At 38.6% G+C, this 25,000-nt stretch overlaps 1 protein-coding gene across 1 annotated transcript; it reads left to right on the plus strand.

Annotated features, from left to right (window-relative positions):
- The first annotated feature begins 5,189 nt into the window (after window positions 1–5,189).
- LOC136827680 (uncharacterized) lies at window positions 5,190–5,894 on the plus strand. Its single transcript, XM_067085143.1, has one exon. The coding sequence runs from the start codon at window positions 5,190–5,192 to the stop codon at window positions 5,892–5,894; it is 705 nt and encodes a 234-aa protein (XP_066941244.1).
- Window positions 5,895–25,000: the final 19,106 nt, after the last annotated feature.

Below are 25,000 nucleotides of genomic sequence, written 5' to 3' on the forward strand. Positions count from 1 at the left end.
GGAGGGTGGCAGTGGAAATGATTGTTTCTTTATTTATTTAGGAGTAAAGATTTTGGATGATCTTAGCATGGGAGAAGAGGCAATCCTAAATAGGTTGAGCAAAAACGGTAGCCGGAGTTAGCTAAAGATTGGGAAGAAACTTGAATTATATGTGGAATAAAGGTTGGAATTTATGAAGGGATCGTTGAGCCAATGCTCTTACGTGGCAGTGAAGTGCGGATATTGAATGCAAGTGAACGATAAAAGGTTGAACCAATTGAGAACTGTTTGCATAGATAGAGCTTACAACTTGAGAAGTTCCAAGAAGGTTAGTGCAGGTGAAAGGATTGATTAGAGTATTTTAAGATGGGTTTGTCTTCTGAAAGGATGGACGATGATAGGTTGGCGAAAAGAGTACAGTTGAGAAGTGTTGCGGAAAGAGGAGGAGAAGACCTAGAAGGGGCTAGATAGAGGGTGGAAAAGAGCCAATGGGTCATGAAGGGCTTTGATGTTCTGGAAGCGGGAAAATACAAACAAGATTTTGGTGAATAGTGCAATTTTTATAAGGGGCTTAGATGCAGGTGTATGGCGGAGCCTATGTTACCAAAGTTTTACTACGCTTTAAGATTCATTAATCAATTTGCGTTTGTGGCATGGAGGTTTTTGTTTTTTCTGTAGCCATCCTCTGTTAGAGGAACATTTAATGTGCAACATATATATAAAGGTTTGCTACAAAAGGAGAAATTGAAATACTAAGCATCGACCTGTTTCGTGTAATTGTTACAGGTATACTTTTGTGATGGACCTATAAATTTAATTTCATGTGAAAGTTTTGGATTTCCTTGCGTGCGCGTGTGTGTGTATGTGTGTATATATATATATATATATATATATATATATATATATATATATATATATATATATATATATATATATATATATATATATATTACATATTTATATATATTGTTTTTGGGATACGGAGGGTTTAGCATAGGCTTAATGTTGTTAAATGCACATGTATTAAAGCTGTAATTTTTTGTTATCTCCTTTTTTAGTATTTTGTTGTTAACCCCTATGTGTAGAATTCACTCCAGTGTATTTTATGCTAAACAAGGCCTTTATTATATATATATATATATATATATATATATATATATATATATATATATATATATATATATATATATATATATATATATATATATATATATATATATATATATATATATATATATATATATATATATATATATATATATGTATGTATATATATATATATATATATATATATATATATATATATATATATATATATATATATATGTTTGTGTGTGTTAATTTAAGGAAGAAAGCAGTTTAAGACAATGAAAGCAAAAATATTTTTGTGGTTATTATTAGACTCTGTCCATCATCAGAATGCTTAAAGTGAACATCAGTTCTAATACAAATAATTTAGAAGGCAAAACCAGCAAAAAGAAAGGAGAGAGAGAGAGAGCAGAAGCTAAGTGCAGTACACGAACAAACAAAATCGGGGCTTGACGTGTCCGGGTGTGGAGAACACTACAGTAGCTTGTCCTTGACCGGGAGCAACATTTTGGACCTAGTCCAAATTGCTGGGTTGCCCACCGTGTGAACGTTACGTTGATGCTGGTTGCTTCGCTTTAGAATCATTGTCGTTCTTTTTAGCTTACGTCAGGCACAACATATTAATTTGTTCTAATAACCTGGAGGAATGAACTTGATTTTGTTGCTGGAGGAAAGAGGTTATGAGAGAGAGAGAGAGAGAGAGAGTGGCGGGCAAGTGTTCCTTCATACTTACGACTTGTTTATTAATTACTTCCTGTTTTAATGTTTGAGCGGTAACTTGATGCAGTTGTAAAGAAAGTTTATGGATATAGATAATTAACCTTTCCTAAAATTTGAAAGAATTCGTGAACATTTACCATGTTTGATATCTTGTTATTCAGTACTAGTTGATTGGTTGCCGAGTGATCATTCACTCTATGCTATCCGTCAGTCAGATGTGTCTGTACCGTAAATGCAGTATGTGTCTGTTTGAGTCTGTTGCAATTTTAGACTGTCCATTGTTCAGCCTCGGCCCAGTTCTGTCCCCTTTTGTCCAAAATAGTATATTGAATTGAAGTCCCTATATTGATCCGGGCATCGGACTGTATACTGCGTCCAATACACACGATATGGTTCTCTTTTATATTCCCTTCCATTTTTTGATAAAACAAGTGTGCCAGTTTTATAATTAAGATCCAGCGAAGAATGGGTTTGCTAATGTGGTGACGAAAATATGACCTTTTCTGCTCAGGTAGTCACGTGAGCCCTCCGCACTGGATTCCAGGTGCCTCTCATTTATGCGGTCTTTTTTTTTTTTTTTTTTACACTACGTTTCCTTTAGTAAAACTGATCTTCATTTAAGACTTTTTTCCCTTTAATGCTAAGCTGATCCGCTAGGACCAAGAGTCATTAAAGGTCCGAGAGCACAAAACTGCCCAGTAATAGGGATAAAAACAAAACTATTTTCAGCTCAGGTATTATTGTGTGGATTCGTGTAACAAAATAAAAACAAACAACTTCTCGATATCCATTCAGTATTATTAGCTTATTTGTTTCACATACTTTCTTTTTATGCTTCGGCACTCGTTCTTTTTCGTTTTATTTATTACAGTAACTTTATTTAAATATTTCACCCTAAAATACACGGAAATTGTAGCAAAAACTAATGACATCTTTGGGATCTTCAACATCAGATCATTTCAACTTAGAAACTAGCGACTTGATGATGCAAGCCTTACTCTCTCGTCAACTTTTGCCTTGAGCTGCGATAAACTTCTCCCACATAATTGATAACTGAGACATGAGAGCATCAGAAGGCGCATGTAGTGCGCCTTTTTTGGTTGTGCTCAGCCATGATTTTTCTGATTCATTGCATTCTGTTGCTTTGATTCCTAAAGTGGGATATTAAGTCTAGTGTCCTGAGGATATAGCCAGCAGTATACGAACAGACTCTTCTTCTGTTATGTCAGAAATGGATTTTTCAAGTTTCCCCTCCTCTTTCTCAGTCAGATTCTGTCCTTCGCTAGTATCATTCACTATGCCTTCGTTTTCATTTTGAAGTTCGCTGGTTAGGTTTAAAAAAAATGCTATAGCAAAGTCCACCATGATTTGCAGCTAAGCCCCGCCCACTGATTACGTCATGACCATTCCTTGAAGCTGATTGGTTGGCAATGGTTTTGAAAAGTTGGTTAATCTGTGGTTCTTTTTGTCTTCATTTATCTTGCAATGGTTGTTTTACAGAACTAAAATACTTTCTGCTGATTATCAAAAGGAAACGTTATATTATCCCCTGCAATAAAATCATAATACACATCTCCCTAAAAATGGTAAAAAAAAACAGGAAAATATGAATGAAGTCAGGAGTGTTCTGCGATGGCTGCAGTGTTGTGTTTCGTAATTGAGGTTCACCTGAATATGGAGGTGGCACAGGGAATGTTTGCATTCGGATCGGTGCACTGAATCACTGGACAGTGATAATTACCATTTGATACTGTCAAGCGTGTTCGCCATTTTATCCTTAAACGCAAAGACTTTCTCAGAGCTATGCAGACAGGTATTTCATATTGATTTCAGGAAATTTTGCTACAAGTTAATGGTCATAAAATCAATTTAATTGCAATTGTTTGCACATTCGGAGGGATGACAAGCAGTGATTTTACTCCACAAAACCAGAATATGCCTATGTTTAACTTAAGTTACAGTATTGTAGGCTATACAAGTCATACTGTATATAATTTGCTGAGAATTTTCTTAAGGACATTTCCACCTTTCGATATAACAGGACCATAAAAAATCGTCTTCTTTCGACCTTATTAGTCCCACTCCATAGCAGGGTTGGCCGCTCGAGTCAACTTTCTCCATCTATTTCTATTCTTAGCATCTTCTTCCCCCAGTCCCACCTCACCCATATCCCTCCTCACCACATCCATCCATCTGATCCGTTGATGCCCCACACTCCTCCTCCCCATCACTGGCATGTTCTTAGCTCTCTTGATTGGTTCCACCTCCTCTCTTCTTATTACATGGCCATAGTATTTCAAATGAGCATCCGTAGCCTTCTCCTTAACATTGCATATACCACACATTCTTCTTATATCTTGACTCTCCCTCCTTTCCAGTAGTGATATTCCAGCAATCCATCTCACCATCCTCATCACGGTTCTTTCCAACAGTCCCTCCTCTTTCCTCTTAAGTGCCTAGGTTTCTGCCCTATATAATAGTACAGGCCTGATAACTGTCTTATAAATCTTCATTTTGAGCTGTAATGGGATTTTCTTGTCTAAAACAACTCCAGTTACTTCTCTCCATTTTTGCCATGCTGCTTTCACTCTCTGTCTCACTGCTTTCTCAGTACCTCCCTCTTCTGTTATTATTGATCCCAAATAGTTAAACTCATTGTTCTGCTTCCCCTCGAAGTAGGTTCCTTCACGTGGTGAGGGGGTAAGGGGCCCTGGCTTTTCTTCTTCGTTCTTACGAAGAATAAGAGCCTGAGCCCTGACGGATCACCTACTAACCTTTCGATTTAAATGGCGTGGATATTTTCACTTTCATACAAATTTCTTGGACCTGGTAAATAGGAAAACGTATCATAGCTGGGATTGGGTTTATATCCAAAAGCTAAATAGTGAGAACCGTGGCAGGACCATCAACTGCCCGATAATGTTCGGACCTGAGTTTTCAGGCGAACTATTCTCTGGGACTGGACCACGGATTCAGGGGGTCTAGTTCTGGGAATAGGACTCTCGGCATTCTGTCCGGTTTGCCCATAATGTGATTAGGGTGGGGATGATTGTATTCTAGTAATGCTCTCAGTCCTATCAAGCGGGTTGGCTTACACTTGAGCCACTCTAATCATGTTGTGCCATCCCCTTTGGGGTAGGGTAGGGATGCGGACATTTGGGAGTCGGTTCTCACTTGTGCCATTGGTGGAAGAATAAACCCCATGAAAGGCTGATGATATCTTTTTAAGATTTTGCAGTTTTTTTTTCCCAATACTTTTATCTTTATGGATGGTATAAATAAGGATATAAGTACCCTGGACCCTGTGATGATAACCAATCGGCACAGACAAAGACCTCTGCAACCTCGTCTCGGAATACGCGTGCACGGAAAACCCAAATAAACATTCCAGTGTAATAACAATGAAACCCTATGCTCCAGTACGGAGCAAAGGGAAATTTAATGGAAATGGTGATTGTGAAATTGGACCAGGAATATATAAACAGTCGTATGACAAATATTTGACCTTTAGCCTGGAAGAACCAAATTGTGACATTTTCAATGTATACAGGGATATTTTAAAGTGTTGTGGCCGAGAGCCTAAGATTAGTCCCGAAGGTAAAGGAAAGCTGACGGTTGAATCTACCTCAGCTAAAGAAAGTGAAAATCTAAAATCATTGTCTCGCCTTGGAGGAGTCAAAGTGGAATGTGCCGTACATGCCTATTGGAACCACTCCAAGGGTATGATATTTGCCCCACAGCTCATGACATATTCTGAGGAAAAGTTAGTGGAAGAATTGAAAGATCAAGGAGTAATAAAAATAGAAAGAATGAAGAAAAAAGTAAATGAAGCCCTAGTCCCACTTCCCAACTTGATAATCACTTTTAATTCCACTCGATTGCCTAATATAGTGAAGGCAGCCTGGTTACGCTTCAAGGTCAAACAATACATCCCAAGGCCGAGGAGATGCTTTCATTGCCAGGAATTTGGACACATGTTAGGGTCATGCAGGCAGAAACTGCAAGGCAAACCTGCCATTTGTGTCAGGTGCAGCGAACCAGAGCATGGCATATGTAACAAGCATGCCAGGTGTGTACATTGTGGAGAGAATCACCATCTTCAATAAATTGTGATGTATACATCATGGAAAAGGAGATTCAATCATTAAGGGTAACTGAACGACTTACATTTAGAGAGGCAAGAGAGAGAGTATTAAACTTATATGTTAGACCAGGAATATCCTTAGCCAGTGTAGCCGCCAACCAGAGAAAGAATATAAATGGTACAAAGGCCAATCTAAACAAAACACCAGTGATGACTTGTAACCGAGCCTCTTCGGAGGCTGTGCCAGGGATGGCTGGCACTTCTGCCTCTTCGGAGGCTGTGCCAGTGATGGCTGGCACTTCTGCCTCTTTGGAGGCTGTGCCAGTGATGGCTGGCACTTCTGCCTCAGGCTGCGCCAGTGGTTTCTGGCATTCCTGCCTCCTTGGAGGCTGCGCCAGTGATTGCCGGCGGTTCCGCCTCTTCAGAGGCTGCTCCAGGCATTGCTGGCGCTTCTGCCTCTTTGGAGGCGGCGCCAGTCATTGCTGGTGCTTCGGCCTCTTCGGAGGCTGCGCCAGTGGTTGCTGACGCCCCGGCCTCTTTGGAGGCTGCGCCAGTCATTGCTGGCGCTCCTGACTCATCGGAGGCAATGCCAGATGTAGCTGGCACTGCTGGTCTTCACACCCCTCCTCAGGAGACATCAGCTTTGTCTGGTGTCCCTGAAACCGACAACCCCCTAAAAAGGAAGGCCGCTACAAACAATCGGTCTCCTTCTAGAAAAAAGGAACAAGGTAGCAAGCTGAAAGCGCTTAAAAGAGGCTCCAATATTACAGCCTCTAAAGGAAAATAAAATTCATTAACTTTCTCCAGTGGAACTGTCAGGGATTGAGAGTAAAGTGGGAAGAATTGAGACTGCTTATATCAGAAGTGTCTCCTATTTGTATAGCTCTGCAGGAGACCATGATTGGTAAGAACATGTGCCCCAGCCCACGAGAGTATACTCTTATTACTCCACCTATAATTGAAATATGGGAAGTCATGGTGGTGTCGTTTTGTATGTTCGAAATGATACCCCACAAAATCCTATTAATATCCAGTCAGCTTTGCAAGTAATAGGTGTACAGATCCATCTACAAAGAAAATATACAGTATGCTCTCTCTATCTACCACCAAATGAAGTCTTCCCAATCAGTGAATTTAAGTCTCTTATCCAACAGTTACCACGTCCCTTTATTATTTTGGGAGATATGAATTGCAGAAGCCCTCTTTGGGGTGATATTGTCACCAACCAAAGAGGAAGATGCCTAAGTTCCATCATAGAAGGTGAAAATGTGGGATCCTCAACTCTGGGGAGTCTACACATTTTCACGTTCAAACAGGCATGCTATCGGCAATTGATCTATCTATATGTAGTGATGACTGCCTTATAGATTTTAATTGGAGAGTTATAAATGATAGATTCACCAGTGACCATTTCCCAATAGTGGTGAGTTCAGCATCAAGTCCTCCATCTTCCAGGCTACCTAGATGGAATACAAAAAAAGCTGATTGGGCAACATTCCAGGAGCAAAGCTCAATAGATGACTCTGCTGATTACTTTCCCAGCGTAGATGATGCTCTTGAATTTTTAAGTACAATATTGTTCTCGGCTGGTCTTCAGTCCATACCCAGGACATCAGGCATATTTATCTGCCGACCGGTTCCCTGGTGGACTCGTAAATGCCAGGAAACTCATAGAACTATGAGGTCTGCATACACAAGATACCGCAGACGAAAATGTGAGTATTACCGTATAGAATTTCGAAAAGCAAGAGCTCATTTTCGTTTGGAAATCAAAAAAGCACGAAAAGAATCTTGGACAATCTTTATTTCTTCAATAAATTCGAAAACTCCTCTAACACTAGTTTGGAAGAGAGTTAGAAAAATAGCAGGCAAGTTTACTCCCTGTCAACCTCCAGTTATCAAGATCAATGGTTGTGAGGTAGCAGACCCCCCACTTAGTTGCAAATGAGTTTGCTAATCATTTTGCTAATGTTGCAAAGAAAAACGATGATCGACCATACTCGGCTCAAAGGCAGCAGATGGAACAAGTTGAAATAGATTTTAATACGTTGAGACATGAGAAATACAATGATCCGTTTACGATGAGGGAATTTCTATCAGCCCTAAATAAATGTAATGAATCAGCTCCTGGACTGGATGATATAACGTATTCAATGATTAAACAAACCCCTGAAAATACCAAACAATTCATATTGAGCCTTATTAACAGAATTTACAGCGAGCATATCTTCCCTAAGATCTGGGAGATGTTAAAATTATTGCCGTTTGCGAAACCTGGAAAAGACTCGTTTAAAGTAGAAAATTATCGTCCAGTTGCACTATCATCATGTTTGTGCAAGATCATGGAAAAAATAGTAAACACACGCTTGATGTGGTACTTAGAACGGGTAAATATCTGTCCCCAGCACAGTGTGGCTTCAAGCATGCACTCTACAACTGATGTTCTACTTCGAATGGAGTCTTCAATATGTGAAGCTTTTGTCAACAAGCAACATCACATCACGGTCTTCTTTGATTTGGAGAAGGCTTATGATACAACATGGAGATATGGCATTTTGAGGATCCTTCATGAATGTAACCTGAGAGGCAATTTGCCCCTCTTCATTAAGGCTTTTATTAAAAATAGGCTATTTCAGGTCCTGGTTGGAGCAACAATGTCAGAAGTATTCAGCCAAGAAGGAGTACCACGAGGAAGTGTTTTAAGCGTAACATTGTTTGCCTTGGCAATCAATGGGGTTTCCAAAATAATTCCCTCAGATATAACATATACCCTTTTTGTTGACGACCTTTCAATCTCCTTTGCAGCTTCAAGGATGGCAGTGGCTGAACGTCGCCTTCAGCTCTGCATCAACAATATAGTGAAGTGGGCTGAGGTTAATGGTTTTATATGTTCTACTAGTAAAACGGTAACCATGCACTTTTGTCACATAAGAGGATTTCATCCTGATCCAGATCTATTTATTCATAGGCAAAGAATTCCATGTGTAGGTGAAACGAGGTTCCTTGGGTTGATTTTCGATAGTAAGCTGACCTGGATCCCAAATCTGAAGTATATTAAGACCAAATGCTTGAAAGCAATGAATTTGCTGAAAGTTCTGTCTCATACTGTGTGGGGTGCAGACAGAACTCAGATGTTGAGATTGTATAAAGCCCTGGTCTTTTCAAAATTAACGTATGGATGCGAAGTTTACACGTCTGCAAAGCCCAATAGCCTTAAAATGCTCAACTCGATTCATCATGGTGGGGGGTACGGTTGTGTACAGGAGCATTTAAATCATCTCCCATTGAGAGCATGTTGGTAGATGCTGGTGAGGTACCACTGGATCTTCATTACAAGCGTCTGCTGGTTCGGAGCTGGTATAGATTCCAGAGGCTACCTAAGTCTTTGACCAGCATATGTATGAGAAGGAAAGGCATTGGCATTATTATGAAAATCATCCCAAGCAACCGCATCCGTTTGCTTTTAGAATAAACTTTATTCTCAGGGAATTAAATATGCCTAGGGTGAAGATTCTGCCAGTAAAGTATTCTGTTATTCCCCCCTGGAAATTTCCAGAGGTAGAATTCTGCAAGTATTTTAATTTCACCAAGTCAGAATTGTCATGTGAGGCCATGCGGTCAATATTTTTAGAACATTCGATGGAACATGGCACCTACACACCAATCTTTACGGATGGCTCAAAGTCTGATGCTGGCGTCGGCTTTGGTGTAGCCTTCCCTGATATAGAGAGGAGTGGAAGGTTATCATCCGTTGCCTCAATTTTTACTGCCGAGATAAGTGCAATTTTAAAAGCTTTAAAGGAGATTTTAATTCATAATGGAAACAATTTTATTATATATAGTGATTCAAAAAGTGTACTTCAGGCACTGGAATCTTTTAATCCTTTAAACCCCAGATTTTAGAAGTATTAGAATGGTTGTTTTTATTGAAAAGAAGAGAGAAAGAAGTTAAGTTCTGTTGGGTGCCTTCCCATGTTGGGGTGGATGGGAACGAAAAAGCAGACCAACTAGCGAAATCAGCGGTCAACTCTCCAGAACCCACAAGATGCCTACTACCATATCGGAATGTATATCCTGTAGTAAGACAAACAATAAAAAAGCGTTGGCAATCCCAGTGGGAGAATATTTTAACAAATAGAAAAATGCGTAGTATTGCATCATATGTGTCTCCTTGGTCATATCCCCATATGCCAAGGAGACAGGAGACAATGCTATGCAGGTTGAGGATTGGACATACAAGACTCACGCATGGGTTCTTGATGTCCCGTGAGAATCCTCCAATTTGTGAAGACTGTGCTGTACCCTTGAGTGTGGGACATTTGCTGGTTGAATGTCCCACACTTAGGAATTTGAGACAAAGGTTCCTGTCTTGGGGACGAGATGAAGTTGATAATTTTAATCTTGCTACAATCCTTGGAAAGGATTGTAACACTCAACAATTGTATACTTTTATGTTGGAGGCGGGCCTTCTGAAGAAAATTTAGCTTGTATATAGAATATATGAAGAAATTTATTTATATACGTATCATTTAGATACTTTTATATGAAATTTATTTTAAACCTATTTCTTTTTATTCAAATATTTATATGCAATCCTTTTAGATATTTTTATATGGAATTTTTGTTTTAAATATTTATATACATAACTTTTAGATATTTTTATATGGAATTTATTTTAAACTTAATTTTTATATTTAAATTTGTTTCGGCGTCAGTAACCTAGATGTTATGACACCAGATTTAATAAACAAATCAATCAATCAATCATTGTTCTGCTTTAGCACTACCATCTTCCATGTGAATGTTTACTTCTTCATGTCCTTCTCTACTACTAGTCATTAGCTCTGTCTTTTCAATGTTGACTTTAAATCCTTTCCTTTCTAGGGCTCCTTTCCATGGTAAAAATCTTTCTTGCAGTTCTTCTTGTGTCTGCTATAATGATTAAATCGTCAGCAAACAACAGATCCCACCGTTCATTGTTGTTCCTTAATTCTGATGTCAGTGTGTCTATAACGACAAGGAACAAGAATGGGCTCAGAGCTGATCCCTGATGGAGGCCCACCTCCTCAGGGAATGTCTCAGTCTCCCCATATTTTGTTTGTACAGTAGTTCTTGCACCCTCATACATCATCTTCACTAACCTTACCAACTTCTCTGGCACTCCTCTCTTTCTCAAACATCAATAGACTACTCTTCTTGGTACCCTGTCATACGCCTTTTCAAGATCCACAAAACACAAGTAAACTTTCCTGTTTCATTCTAGATACTTCCCTTGGACTTGTCTTACTATAAAAAAGGCATCCACTGTGCTCTTTCCTTTCATAAACCCAAACTGCTGCTCATGTATATCTATCAGCTCTCTCAACCTTCCTTCTACTATTCTTTCTAGTATCTTGAATACATGCTCCAAAAGCTTTATTTCTCTGTAGTTCCCACAGTTTAACACGTCTCCTTTTTGTTTATACATTTTAATCATCCAACTGTTGCTCCAGTCCCTTGGCATTTCCTCTACATCCCAGATCTTTTCCAATAGTGTGTGCACCCACTCTTTGCCTAGATTTCCCAATGCTTAAATAATTTCTATCGTTACCTCTGACTTTCCTGCAGCCTTATTTACTTTTCCTTTCTTTATAGCATTCTCGACTTCACTCACTCTGATGTTTGCTATTGGTCCTTCTACTGAGGGAACATTTTCCAGTTCTTCGCACTCATTCTCATTGTTTAATAGTTGTGAAAAATAGTCTTTCCATCTTCTCCTGACTTCCTCTTCCTCAATCAAGATATTTCCATTTTCATCTGTAATAATTCCTACCTCTCCTACATCCTGCCTGTCTTTTCTTCTCGCTTCTGCAGTTCTGTAGATTATCTTTTTTCCCTCCGGTGTTCCCATCTTCTCATACCATTCTCTCCTGGCTTCTCCCTTTGCAGTCGCTACCACTCTTTCTTTCCGTCTTTGTCCGTCTGTATTCCTCTCTTGTATGACATCTACCAACTCTCTTCCCTTTCCTGTGAGGCTACCAACATTCCAATTTCCAATTCTCAGCTTTCCTCTCTTTCTCCAATCCTTCTCACTAACTTCTTTAGCTGCAGTCGTGACTTCTGCAGTACCCTTTGCATATTTCTCACTGCTGTCAGGGGATACTGCAGTGCGTCGACTAGAGATTCATTATTTAGTTTTTGCCAATGTTTTCATACTCGGTTGGCTAGACCAGGCAGCAACTCTCCCCATTTATCTGGGCTTGAGACTGGCAGCAAGTTGGACTGGCTTGTCCCCTCAGCCGCTTTACTGTGGTTCTTGTTGTGGTTATTCTTGTTTTTGTTGCTGCTGTTATAGTGCTTGTAGTGTCTTCGAAAAATTTCCATATGGTAACCAAACATTGCAGAATAAACATAGACATATTCATAAAATACTGGTGTAAAGGATTATCTGCCTACTCTTGTTAATTGAAATTTAGTAATTTGATTTTAATTAAAAGTAATCGAGATCTTTATGAATATAGTCTATGCTAGAATATTCTCCTAACATTATTATTATTATTAAAGTAGTTTAACCAGACCACTGAGCTGACTTTCAGCTCTCATAGGGCTGGCCCGAAGGTTTTGATTAAAATACTAGGTCAAGGCCTGAAGTCAAGCGCTTAGGACCCAATAGATCATCCGATACAAAGATGAATGAATTAAAATGAAATTAAAATTAAATTAAAAACTGCACATAGGCACATCCTCTCATACAATAAATACATTTACTCAGACTCTCCTAACAACACATACACACAGAGAGAGAGAGAGAGAGAGAGAGAGAGAGAGAGAGAGAGAGAGAGAGAGAGAGAGAGAGAGAGAGAGAGAGAGAGAGAGAGAGATTGAATGAATTACTGACTTTTGCATCTTTTGCCCAACAGGGTAATCCACAAGAATGCCCCCAAAAGCAAATGAATCATGGGCTACTTGCAGACTGGTTTTGATCATATCATACATAACTTTTTCAGCTATCATTATTTTTTTTTAATATTTACTCATCACAGTAATATAATTTGTTATCCCATTTTGTAAATATATTTTCAATACAGTTCATTGAGAGCTGTTTGATAGTTGTGTGTAAGGCTGAGACAGTCCTATGATTGATCTGTGTGTGCCATCGGCTACGTGCCCACAAGTTTTACTTTTATTCTCTGTGGTGTACAGTAAGTGGCGTCACAATTACTTTGGCCATCACGCATGTATGTGTATGTGCACTTGCTTATATGTGTACATTCCACTTTATGCCTATATATTATATATCGTGGAGTTGAAACTACTATATTAATTAAAAGCTGCTCTATTTCCAATAGATACGGGAAGAAAACTATTTGCGATAAGAAACTGACATGTAGGCCTATGCCCTGTCGTTGTCTCAAAATATAAGAATTTGATGTGTAGGCCTTTGCCCTGTCATTGCCTCAGAATATAAGAAATTGATGTGTAGGTTTATGCCCTGTCATTGCCTCAAAATATAAGAACTCAACATATAAGCCTAATCTCTCAATGATTTTACATTTGACATGATGGCAGAAGTCTGAGCTTCATTTCAGTTAATGTGGTCTATGTGGGATCACTGATTTAGGCCAACACCAATTTAAAAAAAAAAAAAAGCAAGATGCTTGTGTATTTAGTCTGTGCATGATAAAACGATGCACAAACAAAACGATCCAAGACCTTCATAACGATATATAACTTAATATATCTTTTATCAGAGATATCAGTTGCATACTTCACAACTCTGGGAACTCAAATCCATACTAGCAATCTTTTAGACTGTTAACTAGTGTGACGTCATTCCCCCTTTGAGAGCTGGCCAATCACTGGCGTGCAGTGGGCGGGGCTTACCTGCCAAGCTAGGTGGACTCTGCTATAGTCACGCACATTTATACTGGCAATTTTCGTTCATTGTTCTGTTATGCACAAGCAGATGATACCTGCCTATTTAAAACATTAGATTGATGTACTGGAATCCTACACATATTTTAAATTAATATCAAAGAAGTAACTAGAGAAAGGATAAAGATAAAATAAAAAGAGTGGAACATATTTTGGGTTGCTTTTTAAGCCAAATCTTGGACCTGGGTTGGCTTAACCCGAGCCCAGTCGAGGTTAGGGCTCTCCTGCACTCATTACCTTTCCCTTTCAGACTCGACCTGCGTGTCAGCAGACCCGCTCTTTTCTGGACCCTGATTTTGATGTGAAGTGTGAAGACTTGGGAACGTACAGTCGTATGCATCTTTCTTGGCAACGTTTCTACTCTATGATCAGCTTTTGACGTTTAGTCTTGAATGTAAGAATGGTTTTAGTTTTCTGTAATAGAGAACTATTGAGATGGCTTTGTCTGTCTGTCCGCACTTTTTCTGTCTGCCCTCAGATCTAAAAAACTACTGAGGCCAGAGGGCTGCAAATTTGGTTGTTGATCATTCACGCTCCAATCATCAAACATACCAAATTGCAGCCCTCTAGCCTCAGTAGTTTTTATTTACTTGCTGAATTGAGAGAGCATCCCTCTTCAAAAGTAAAGCTTTCAAAGAACATTTCTTGCTGAACTGAGAAAGCATCCCTCTTTAAAAGTATAGCTTTCAAATAATATTACTCACAGAATTGAGATAGCACCCCTCTTTAAAAGTGTAGCTTTCAAAGACATTACTTACTGAATTGAGAGAGCATCCCTCTTTAAAAGAATATCTTTTAAAGAACATTACTTACAAATTGAACGAGATCCCTCTTTAAAAGTACATCTTTCAAAGAACATTACTTACTGAATTGAGAGAGCATCCCTCTTTAAAAGTGTAGCTTTCAAAAAACATTACTTAATGAATTGAGAGAGCATCCCTCTTTAAAAGTATAGTTTTCAAAGAACATTACTTACTGAATTGAGAGGTCGTCTCCCTTTAAAAATGTAGCTTTCAAAGAACATTACTTGCTGAATTAAGAGAGCATCCCTCTTGAAAAGTGTAGCTTTCAGAGAACATTACTTACTGAATTGATTAAGCATCCCTCTTTAAAAGTGTAGCTTTCAAAGAACATTACTTACGGAATTGAATGACATCCATCTTTAAAAGTATAGCTTTCAAAGAACATTACTTACTGAATTGAAGGAGATCCCTCTTTAAAAGTGTACCTTCCAAAGAACATCACTTACTAAATTTAGAGAGATCCCTCTTTAAAAGTATAGCTTTCAAAGAACATTACTTGCTGAATTGAGTGAGATTCCTCTTTAAAAGTGTACCTTTCCAAGAACATTACTTACTGAATTGAGCGAGATTCCTCTTTAAAAGTGTAGCTTTCAAAGAAAATTACTTACTGAATTGAACAAAATCCCTCTTTAAAAGTGCAGCTTTCCAAGAAAATTACTAACTGAATTGAGCGAGATCCCTCTTTAAAACTATAGCTTCCAAAGAGCAAGACATACTGAATTGAGCGAGGTTCCTCATTAAAAGTGTAGCTTTCAAAAAACATTACTAACTGAATTGAGAGAGCATCCATCTTGAAATGTATAGCTTCCAAAGAGCAAAACATACTGAATTGAGCGAGATTCCTCTTTAAAAGTGTAGCTTTCAAAGAACATTACTTACTGAATTTAGAGAGCATCCCTCTTTAAAAGTATAGCTTTCAAAGAACATTACTTACTGAATTGAGCGAGATTCCTCTTTAAAAGTGTAGCTTTCAAAGAACATTACTTACTGAATTGAGAGAGCACCCTCTTTAAAAGTATAGATTTCAAAGAGCATTACTTTCTGAATTGAGTGAGATCCCTCTTTAAAAGTATAGCTTTCAAAGAACATTACTTACTGAATTGATTGAGATCCCTCTTTAAAAGTATAGCTTTCAAAGAACATTACTTACTGAATTGAGTGAGATCCCTCTTTAAATGTATAGCTTTCAAAGGACATTACGTACTGAATTGAGTGAGATCCCTCTTTAAAAGTATAGCTTTCAAAGAACATTACTTAATGAATTGAGTGAGATCCCTCTTTAAAAGTATAGCTTTCAAAGAACATTACTTACTGAATTGAGTGAGACTCCTCTTTAAAAGTGTGTCTTTCAAAGAACATTACTTACTGAATTGAGTGAGATTCCTCTTTAAAAGTGTAGCTTTCAAACAGCTTTACTTACTGCATTGAACGAGATCCATCTTTAAAAGTATAGCTTTCAAAGGACATTACTTACTTAATTGAGTGAGATTCCTCTTTTAAAGTGTATCGTATTGAATTGAGTGAGATCCCTCTTTAAAAGTGTAGCTTTCAAAGAACATTACTTACTGAATTGAGTGAGATCCCTCTTTAAAAGTATAGCCTTCAAAGAACATTACGTACTGAATTGAGTGAGATGCCTCTTTAAAAGTGTATCTTTCAAAGAACATTAAAATTGAGTGAAATTCCTCTTTAAAAGTGTGTCTTTCAAAGAACATTACTTACTGAATTGAGTGAGATTCCTCTTTAAAAGTGTAGCTTTCAAACAGCTTTACTTACTGCATTGAACAATCCATCTTTAAAAGTATAGCTTTCAAAGGACATTACTTACTTAATTGAGTGAGATTCCTCTTTTAAAGTGTATCGTATTGAATTGAGTGAGATCCTCTTTAAAAGTGTAGCTTTCAAAGAACATTACTTACTGAATTGGTGAGATCCCTCTTTAAAAGTATAGCCTTCAAAGAACATTACGTACTGAATTGAGTGAGATGCCTCTTTAAAAGTGTATCTTTCAAAGAACATTACTTACTGAATTGAGTGAGATTCCTCTTTAAAAGTGTATCTTTCAAAGAACATTACTTACTGAATTGAGTGAGATCCCTCTTTAAAAGTAAAACTTTCAAAGAACATTACTAACTGAATTGAGTGAGATGCCTCTTTAAAAGTTTAGCTTTCAAAGAACATTACTTATTGGATTGAGTGAGACCCTCTTTAAAAGTATAGCTTTCAAAGAACATTACTTACTGGATTGAGTGAGATCCCTTTTTAAAAGTATAGCTTTCAAAGGACATTACTGGATTGAGTGAGATCCCTCTTTAAAAGTATAGCTTTCAAAGAACATTACTTACTGAATTGAACGAGATCCCTCTTTAAAAGTATAGCTTTCAAAGAACATTACTTACTGAATTGAGCGAGATTCCTCTTTAAAAGTGTAGCTTTCAAAGAACATTACTTACTGAATTGAGAGAGCACCCTCTTTAAAAGTATAGATTTCAAAGAGCATTACTTTCTGAATTGAGTGAGATCCCTCTTTAAAAGTATAGCTTTCAAAGAACATTTCTTACTGAATTGATTGAGATCCCTCTTTAAAAGTATAGCTTTCAAAGAACATTTCTTACTGAATTGATTGAGATCCCTCTTTAAAAGTATAGCTTTCAAAAGAACATTACTTACTGAATTGAGTGAGATCCCTCTTTAAAAGTATAGCTTTCAAAGAACATTACCTACTGAATTGAGTGAGATCCCTCTTTAAAAGTATAGCTTTCAAAGAACATTACTTAATGAATTGAGTGAGATTCCTCTTTAAAAGTATAGCTTTCAAAGAACATTACTAACTGAATTGAGTGAGACTCCTCTTTAAAAGTGTGTCTTTCAAAGAACATTACTTACTGAATTGAGTGAGATTCCTCTTTAAAAGTATAGCGTTCAAAGAACATTACTTAATGAATTGAGTGAGATCCCTCTTTAAAAGTATAGCTTTCAAAGAACATTACTTAATGAATTGAGTGAGATCCCTCTTTAAAAGTATAGCTTTCAAAGAACATTACTTACTGAATTGAGTGAGATTCCTCTTTAAAAGTTTGTCTTTCAAAGAACATTACTTACTGAATTGAGTGAGATTCCTCTTTAAAAGTGTAGCTTTCAAACAGCTTTACTTACTGCATTGAACGAGATCCATCTTTAAAAGTATAGCTTTCAAAGGACATTACTTACTTAATTGAGTGAGATTAATCTTTTGAAGTGTATCGTATTGAATTGAGTGAGATCCCTCTTTAAAAGTGTAGCTTTCAAAGAACATTACTTACTGAATTGAGTGAGATCCCTCTTTAAAAGTATAGCTTTCAAAGAACATTACGTACTGAATTGAGTGAGATGCCTCTTTAAAAGTGTATCTTTCAAAGAACATTACTTACTGAATTGAGTGAGATTCCTCTTTAAAAGTGTATCTTTCAAAGAACATTACTTACTGAATTGAGTGAGATCCCTCTTTAAAAGTAAAACTTTCAAAGAACATTACTAACTGAATTGAGTGAGATGCCTCTTTAAAAGTTTAGCTTTCAAAGAACATTACTTACTGGATTGAGTGAGATCCCTCTTTAAAAGTATAGCTTTCAAAGAACATTACTTACTGGATTGAGTGAGATCCTCTTTAAAAGTATAGGTTTCAAAAGGACATTACTGGATTGAGTGAGATCCTCTTTAAAAGTATAGCTTTCAAAGAACATTACTTACTGAATTGAACGAGATCCTCTTTAAAAGTATAGCTTTCAAAGAACATTACTTAATGAATTGAGTGAGATCCCTCTTTAAAAGTATAGCTTTCAAAGAACATTACTTACTGAATTGAGTGAGATTCCTCTTTAAAAGTGTGTCTTTCAAAGAACATTACTTAGTGAATTGAGTGAGATTCCTCTTTAAAAGTGTAGCTTTCAAACAGCTTTACTTACTGCATTGAACGAGATCCATCTTTAAAAGTATAGCTTTCAAAGGACATTACTTACTTAATTGAGTAAGATTCCTCTTTTAAAGTGTATCGTATTGAATTGAGTGAGATCCCTCTTTAAAAGTGTAGCTTTCAAAGAACATTACTTACTGAATTGAGTGAGATCCCTCTTTAAAAGTATAGCTTTCAAAGAACATTACGTACTGAATTGAGCGAGATGCCTCTTTAAAAGCGTATCTTTCAAAGAACATTACTTACTGAATTGAGTGAGATCCCTCTTTAAAAGTAAAACTTTCAAAGAACATTACTAACTGAATTGAGTGAGATGCCTCTTTAAAAGTTTAGCTTTCAAAGAACATTACTTACTGGATTGAGTGAGATCCCTCTTTAAAAGTATAGCTTTCAAAGAACATTACTTACTGGATTGAGTGAGATCCCTCTTTAAAAGTATAGCTTTCAAAGGACATTACTGGATTGAGTGAGATCCCTCTTTAAAAGTATAGCTTTCAAAGAACATTACTTACTGAATTGAACGAGATCCCTCTTTAAAAGTATAGCTTTCAAAGAATATTACTTACTGAATTGAGTGAGATCCCTCTTTAAAAGTATTGCTTTCAAAGAACATTACTTACTGAATTAAGTGAAATCCCTCTTTAAAAGTAGAGCTTTCGAAGAACATTACTTACTGCATTGAGTGAGATCCCTCTTTAGAAACTGTAGTTTTACATAAGATATAATTTTATTTCCTACAAGTATTAATTATATTATAAATATACTACACTATGTAGTCCTGTAATTAACATCGGTATCAATGGCCATAGAAGTCACGACGCCTGATAACTAAAAAATCATTCATTCATTCTTTAAATGTGTAGGTTTTAGTTCAAAACATCAAGGATTTTCCAAGATTTACTGGATGATTACTGTCCAGTTTAGGATTATAAGGGACAGTCCCCTGGCAGGATTTGCTTTCTTTAGAAGCTACGGAAGTGAAAACCTCTTCCACTGAGCCATCGAAACATACATTTCCAACCATCTGGAGCACTCGCCTGCTGAGAACTCCCTTCACTCACGCAAGTCATCTCCCAACTCTGAAAAATAAGAGGACATTCATGAGATTTAAAACAATTTTTGCCACCAAAATTTTTTCAACGTTGTACATTAGAGGAATTCACAGGCTAGGGGACAAATATAAATTAAGTTACTTTACACACACACACACACACACACACACATATATATATATATATATATATATATATATATATATATATATATATATATATATATATATATATATATATATATATATATATATATATATATATATATATATATATATATATATATATATAAATGTTAAGGCCATCAGCTTCTTAATTTTGCGATATTTGAGAGAAATCACAAGCAGAATTTGAAAGTTGTATATTAGTGTATTACTCTTAAGGATGATAGTCATGTTAGCTTATACTATCGAACAATGGTCACAGAAAATACGTTTGTGCAACACCTTTCGTGGTAGGTCTGTGGTCGTGAAATGGTTAATTATAACGGGGAATACTTGAAGGTATATCCGTCGGTGTGACGATGCTGATACAAGGCACAGTCAAGAGAGATTTCCATGGCTAACAAATCCTCTGTAAACGGAGAGATTTACGGGTTAAAATCCAGAAAGGGCACAGTAAAATATGCATAGGGCAAGGTGAGCAGAGAGGGTGCCAAAGAAGCCTTGAACACACGATTCTATGTAATTATTTAAACACAGGCATTTACGCAACACTGCCCTAACAAGGCAAGGTTGATATAGAAATACTGGCACTTAGAATGGACGTAGGAAGTTTAGTACGAGAATTAAAACAGTGTGACTGACTGGAAGAACCTTTGCAACAGATCACTTTATCTAGCAGAAGAGGTGGCTTCAGCCAGGGTAATGGTAGTGGAGGAGGGCTGAGGGCTTCACTGGTAAGAATACGGAGGGTCCCTACAAGATAGGACCACATGTTAGGGCATGGCTCTCTGAAGGAGGCGGGAATGGAAGGACGAGATGTGTCTTGCTCGTGTCCAGCTATGTCTCTCTCTCTCATGTTCCTTCGATGAGGCCCTTACATGACTTCATTCAGGGTTTAGGAGGTCATCAACAGGTAGATGGGGTTGGTGTCATTTCCCTATGCGCTGCAGCGTGCATCATTCATGACTCAGGATCCAGGTGTTCATGCCAGATGTCCTTTCTCTAAATCTGCATCGCTGGCTCTATTCTGCCTCTGGCCAGACTTAGTCTCTTCACAACCTCGTGTCTGTAAACAAAAGGTTCCACAGCGTCACATGTTCAGGAAGAGAGAGTTGAAGGGAAATACAGAGTTCGATTAACGGATTAAGGGAGGGGCCAATATTCCTTTTGCCCTTCCTTGTCAGGCAGTGCCAAAATGCACTGTTGTATATTCCAGGTTTAAATTTAGGTGTTTGGTGGCTGGGATGCTTGGGAAGATATAGCAACTCCCTGCCCAAGTTGACATCTCGCACCTTTAGTCAGGTGGGAATGTTTACCAAACCAAGAATTCAGCTGACAGATGCTTTATATTACTCTAATTTTCTCGGTAACGGCACTCATGTATAATTATTAACCTAAATCTCTCTGTGTCATATGAGACACTTGAAAATTTACTTGATAAAGAATTCAATATTTTACGTTAATTGCAAAATAAGGAAAAACAATAAAGGTTTTAAGCTTAGATGACTGTTACTCTGAAACAAGAACATTTACAACTATAAGAAAGTTACTGTAAATATTAAGATACAATAACTTTAATTGACCTCCTTAAGGTAAATCTCAAAAGAAATATGAACAAAGTATTGTAAGTATTAAAATGCGATAAATCATAAGCTACCCTTATTTTGAAACAGGAACAGTTACAAATATAAGAAAGTTACTGTAAATATTAAACACAATAACTGTAAATTATTTCCTTAAGGTAAATCTTAGAATAATCATGCACTTAACATTTAGTAGTTGTTACAGTCCAAGACATGCAGTTAGTTGCCTTGATGAGGCATTACAATGAAGTATACATGATCTTCGTTAGGTGTCGCCATGTTACTTATGTCGATGGCACAGTGCCAGACGTCGCACATATGTCAATGGTGCTTACAGGCACGAAGCTAAGTACAATGAAGGGCAGACAAATAGGTAAAGTACACGGTCCTTTCAAGTCATGAACTTGGATGTAAATTACAAGGGAATAACAAAGAAGGCAAATGATAATGTTAAAGAAAAATGATGATTAATATGCCAAATTATGCTCTTTAGCCTATGAAAATGGCTTAGGTTTATTCTTTTGCCCAAGGGGCTTTAAAACAGTCAAAGGACACGACTCCTCCGACAGGATTATCTGCCAACATCTATGATAATGGCACTGTGCCAAGGAGGCAATTGTATGTATGGTAATAGCCTACTTAATGGTTTTGGGCATATAGGAATTTAAAATGTTTATCATGCGTTTATGGGCATGAGAGGGAAGTCAGAAGACTTATGAATTTGAAATGTCTGTCAGTTTGCACTCTGCATTGGCAGTTGGGAGCAAGGTAAAATATAAGCCTTTGTGAGGTGTAAAATAATATGATTAATTGAACAGAGTAATGGAAGAAAAAATGTTAAAGGAAAAGAATAAATTACAGAGTTATAAGGAAAGTAAATAAGTGAGGAAACCTGACACCCTCTTCTGGATAGAGGTGCTAAGGTCCTCGTAGGATAAAAGGGTGGCACTGTGCCAAATTTGCAATGGTGCCAGGAGAGCTCAGCAGCTCTCTTTAAGCTACCTGATGTTACCTACACTCATGATTTCTGCCACAGATCTCTTTAGGTTGATGGTCTCCTACGTAGGGGAATCAGTCAAACCAAGCCCGAGGAGGACATTGGAGTGTCACCTGTGTCAGCTTCTTTGGCGGCTGAAGCAGGGCCATTCATTTCAGGCTCTACCCCAAGTTGCCGCAGTTCCATGAGTTCATCGGCCATTTGAGACACGGCAGAATCCTTACTCATGGTCATGTCCACAGGGGACCGGGAAAGAGAGGAAGAGGTCACGGTGGGTGTGATAGGCTTGCAGGTTACCATGACCAGCTCAGGTACAGGTTGCGAGGCCACACCTTCAGATGAGCTTCCCCTGTGGTCAGAAGAATCCGTCTCTCTTACTGGCACTGCTAGCAGGGCCAAGCCGGGTGAAGAGAGGGGATCCTGACTGGGATCTCTTGATGGAGATCGGGGGGCGTGCCCTGGCGCTGGCACTAAGGCAGGGCCAGGCACTATTATTTGTTTTGGAATTTGCTTGTCATTCGGGATGGACGGAGCTTGGCACTGCTCAGTGCACGCAAGGAGCAGTGGCAGAGATTGTGAATCAAGTTTGGGATCTCCTTGAGGGAGATCTATTTGGTGCCTTGGCATTGGTACTGGGGCAGGGCCTGGCACCGGAAGGGATATGAAATTGATCTTGATGGAGAGGGCCACTGCACATTGTACTCAGGTGGCACTGGTAGGCGAATGAATGCAGGCGTTTGAGGCTTACTCGTGCCTAATGAATGTTTTGGGGGATTTGAACCCCTGGATTGCTGTAACTTAGATTGGAACTGGAAGTCCTGTCCTAGGAGGATGTCATAACCTCCAGGAATATAGCTTGCTACACCAAGGCTGCAGATTTGGATCTGAGAGGTCTTGTAACTCTTAAATGAACAGTAGGGAGTATCATTTTGTATTGATTGATACCGTCAGTTGTGACGAGTTTACGTCTGTTAATGGTAGCTCCATAGGGAACTTTGTCTTTCCTTATGAGGGAAATTTGCGCGCCTGAGTCATTAAATGCCTTGACCGGGCATGCGGGGTAGCTACCTCGAGGGAGTGTCACATATATGGGACCCTTGGCTGGAGGGCCTAAGGACTTTGGATTTGTAACTGCCAAGACGATGGTGGGAGTACTTGATTTATTATTAGGACATTTTGCCCATGTTGGAGAGTGGCCATAATCTCTTCGTGGCACTGCCCCTGAGGAGGGTGCAGGCTTGTTAGTTGGTGGATTCCCAGGAGAGGGTTTGAAAGGTCCCATGGGCAGCGCCTGGGTCTTGTTTCAGCAGTGCTCTGTGGAATGCCCTGCTTTCTTGCAGAACCCACACACAACGGGTTTCTGCGAGTGCCCATTCTTGGGCGGAGGGGTGCCAGAGGTGAAAGAAGGAGGGTATATTTTGCATCCCAATGAACTTGCATGGGCATGATGGGTGTCCCACGTGTCGGTGAGGCGACAGCACTCGGCTAGAGTTGTGGGCACTTTTTTGCATACATGGATTGCTAGGGTGGGAGGGGCATAATATAAAAAGTTTTCAATCTTGAACCATTCGAGGATGTCCTCAGCGGTGGAGACTCCCAGGAACTCCAGCCATTTAGAGAGGGGCCCTATCTGATTGATACACCCAGCCTTTCCTGCTTCTTTATCTGTCCTCTCCAATGTCCTCTCCAGCATTCGGGGGTGATCTCGTATGCCTTTGTGATCGCCTGGCGCACTTCCACCCATTTCCCTTGATCTGCATTGAAAGTAATTAGACCCTTTCCTCCGAGGAATTTTCCCAAGAGTAGGGAGACTTCGGCCTGAGTGAGTGGGTAGGTGCTAAGGACCCTTTCTGCATGATTGAGCCACACCTCAAGCTCAGCCTCGGTCCACTTGGACATAAAGGTATGAACCTGAGTGAGGGTGGATGTGCCAGAGGCTGGAGGAACTGGTAGTGCCAATTTGGGCTATCTGGTGCTCATGGGCCCGCTGCTTTTCCTCCCTGTCGAGCCTAAACTTTTGTTCTTGTTCTTCCCTTGCAAGTCTATCCAGCGAGTTTTATCTAGCGTATCTTGCTCTTGCTTCTTTGCCTTTCCTTCTTGTTCTTCCTTTGCTAGTTTATCTAGCCTATCATGCTCTTCCTTCTTCTCCTTTCTGTCTTGTTCTTCCTTCACATGTTTATCGCTCCTATCTTGCTTTTCCTTTGCAATTTTTTGTAGCCTATCTTGCTATTCCTTCTTCTCCTTTCTTTCTTGTTCTTCCTTCGCACGTTTATCGAGCCTATCTTGCTCTTCCTTCCTTGCTTTTCTTTTGGCCTCTCGCTCTGCCTTGGCATCGTCTATTCTCTCTTGGACCTACAGTACTCCTTCAGGGCTTGTCCTGACAGTCCCATGTCCTTTCCAGCGGACATATAGAACTTGAGGTCCTCATTTTGCTGGGTTCTGGATGTCGTAGACATCTTGAGATAATGCTTATATGGTCGTGCCCCTTTAGAAAATCAGTATGTCTGAAAAGACTCAAATTTTCCTTTTAGGGGAGTCCAGATATGGGTTAGGTTCAGGAACTCAGTGAGCATAGTAACACTCTTAGAAAGATAACCCCACCCCCAAAAAAGGGCGTAGCGTAAACCCCCAAAGAAAAAAATGCTGTGAGAGACACTGGGATA

This window comes from Macrobrachium rosenbergii, chromosome 42 (genome assembly GCF_040412425.1).
Source record: "Macrobrachium rosenbergii isolate ZJJX-2024 chromosome 42, ASM4041242v1, whole genome shotgun sequence".
Taxonomy (NCBI): Eukaryota; Metazoa; Arthropoda; class Malacostraca; order Decapoda; family Palaemonidae; genus Macrobrachium; species Macrobrachium rosenbergii.

What these genes read in the sequence shown, in the direction of transcription:
- LOC136827680 (XM_067085143.1), top strand. Translation starts at nt 5,190, where the DNA reads ATGAAACCCTATGCTCCAGTACGGAGCAAAGGGAAATTTAATGGAAAT.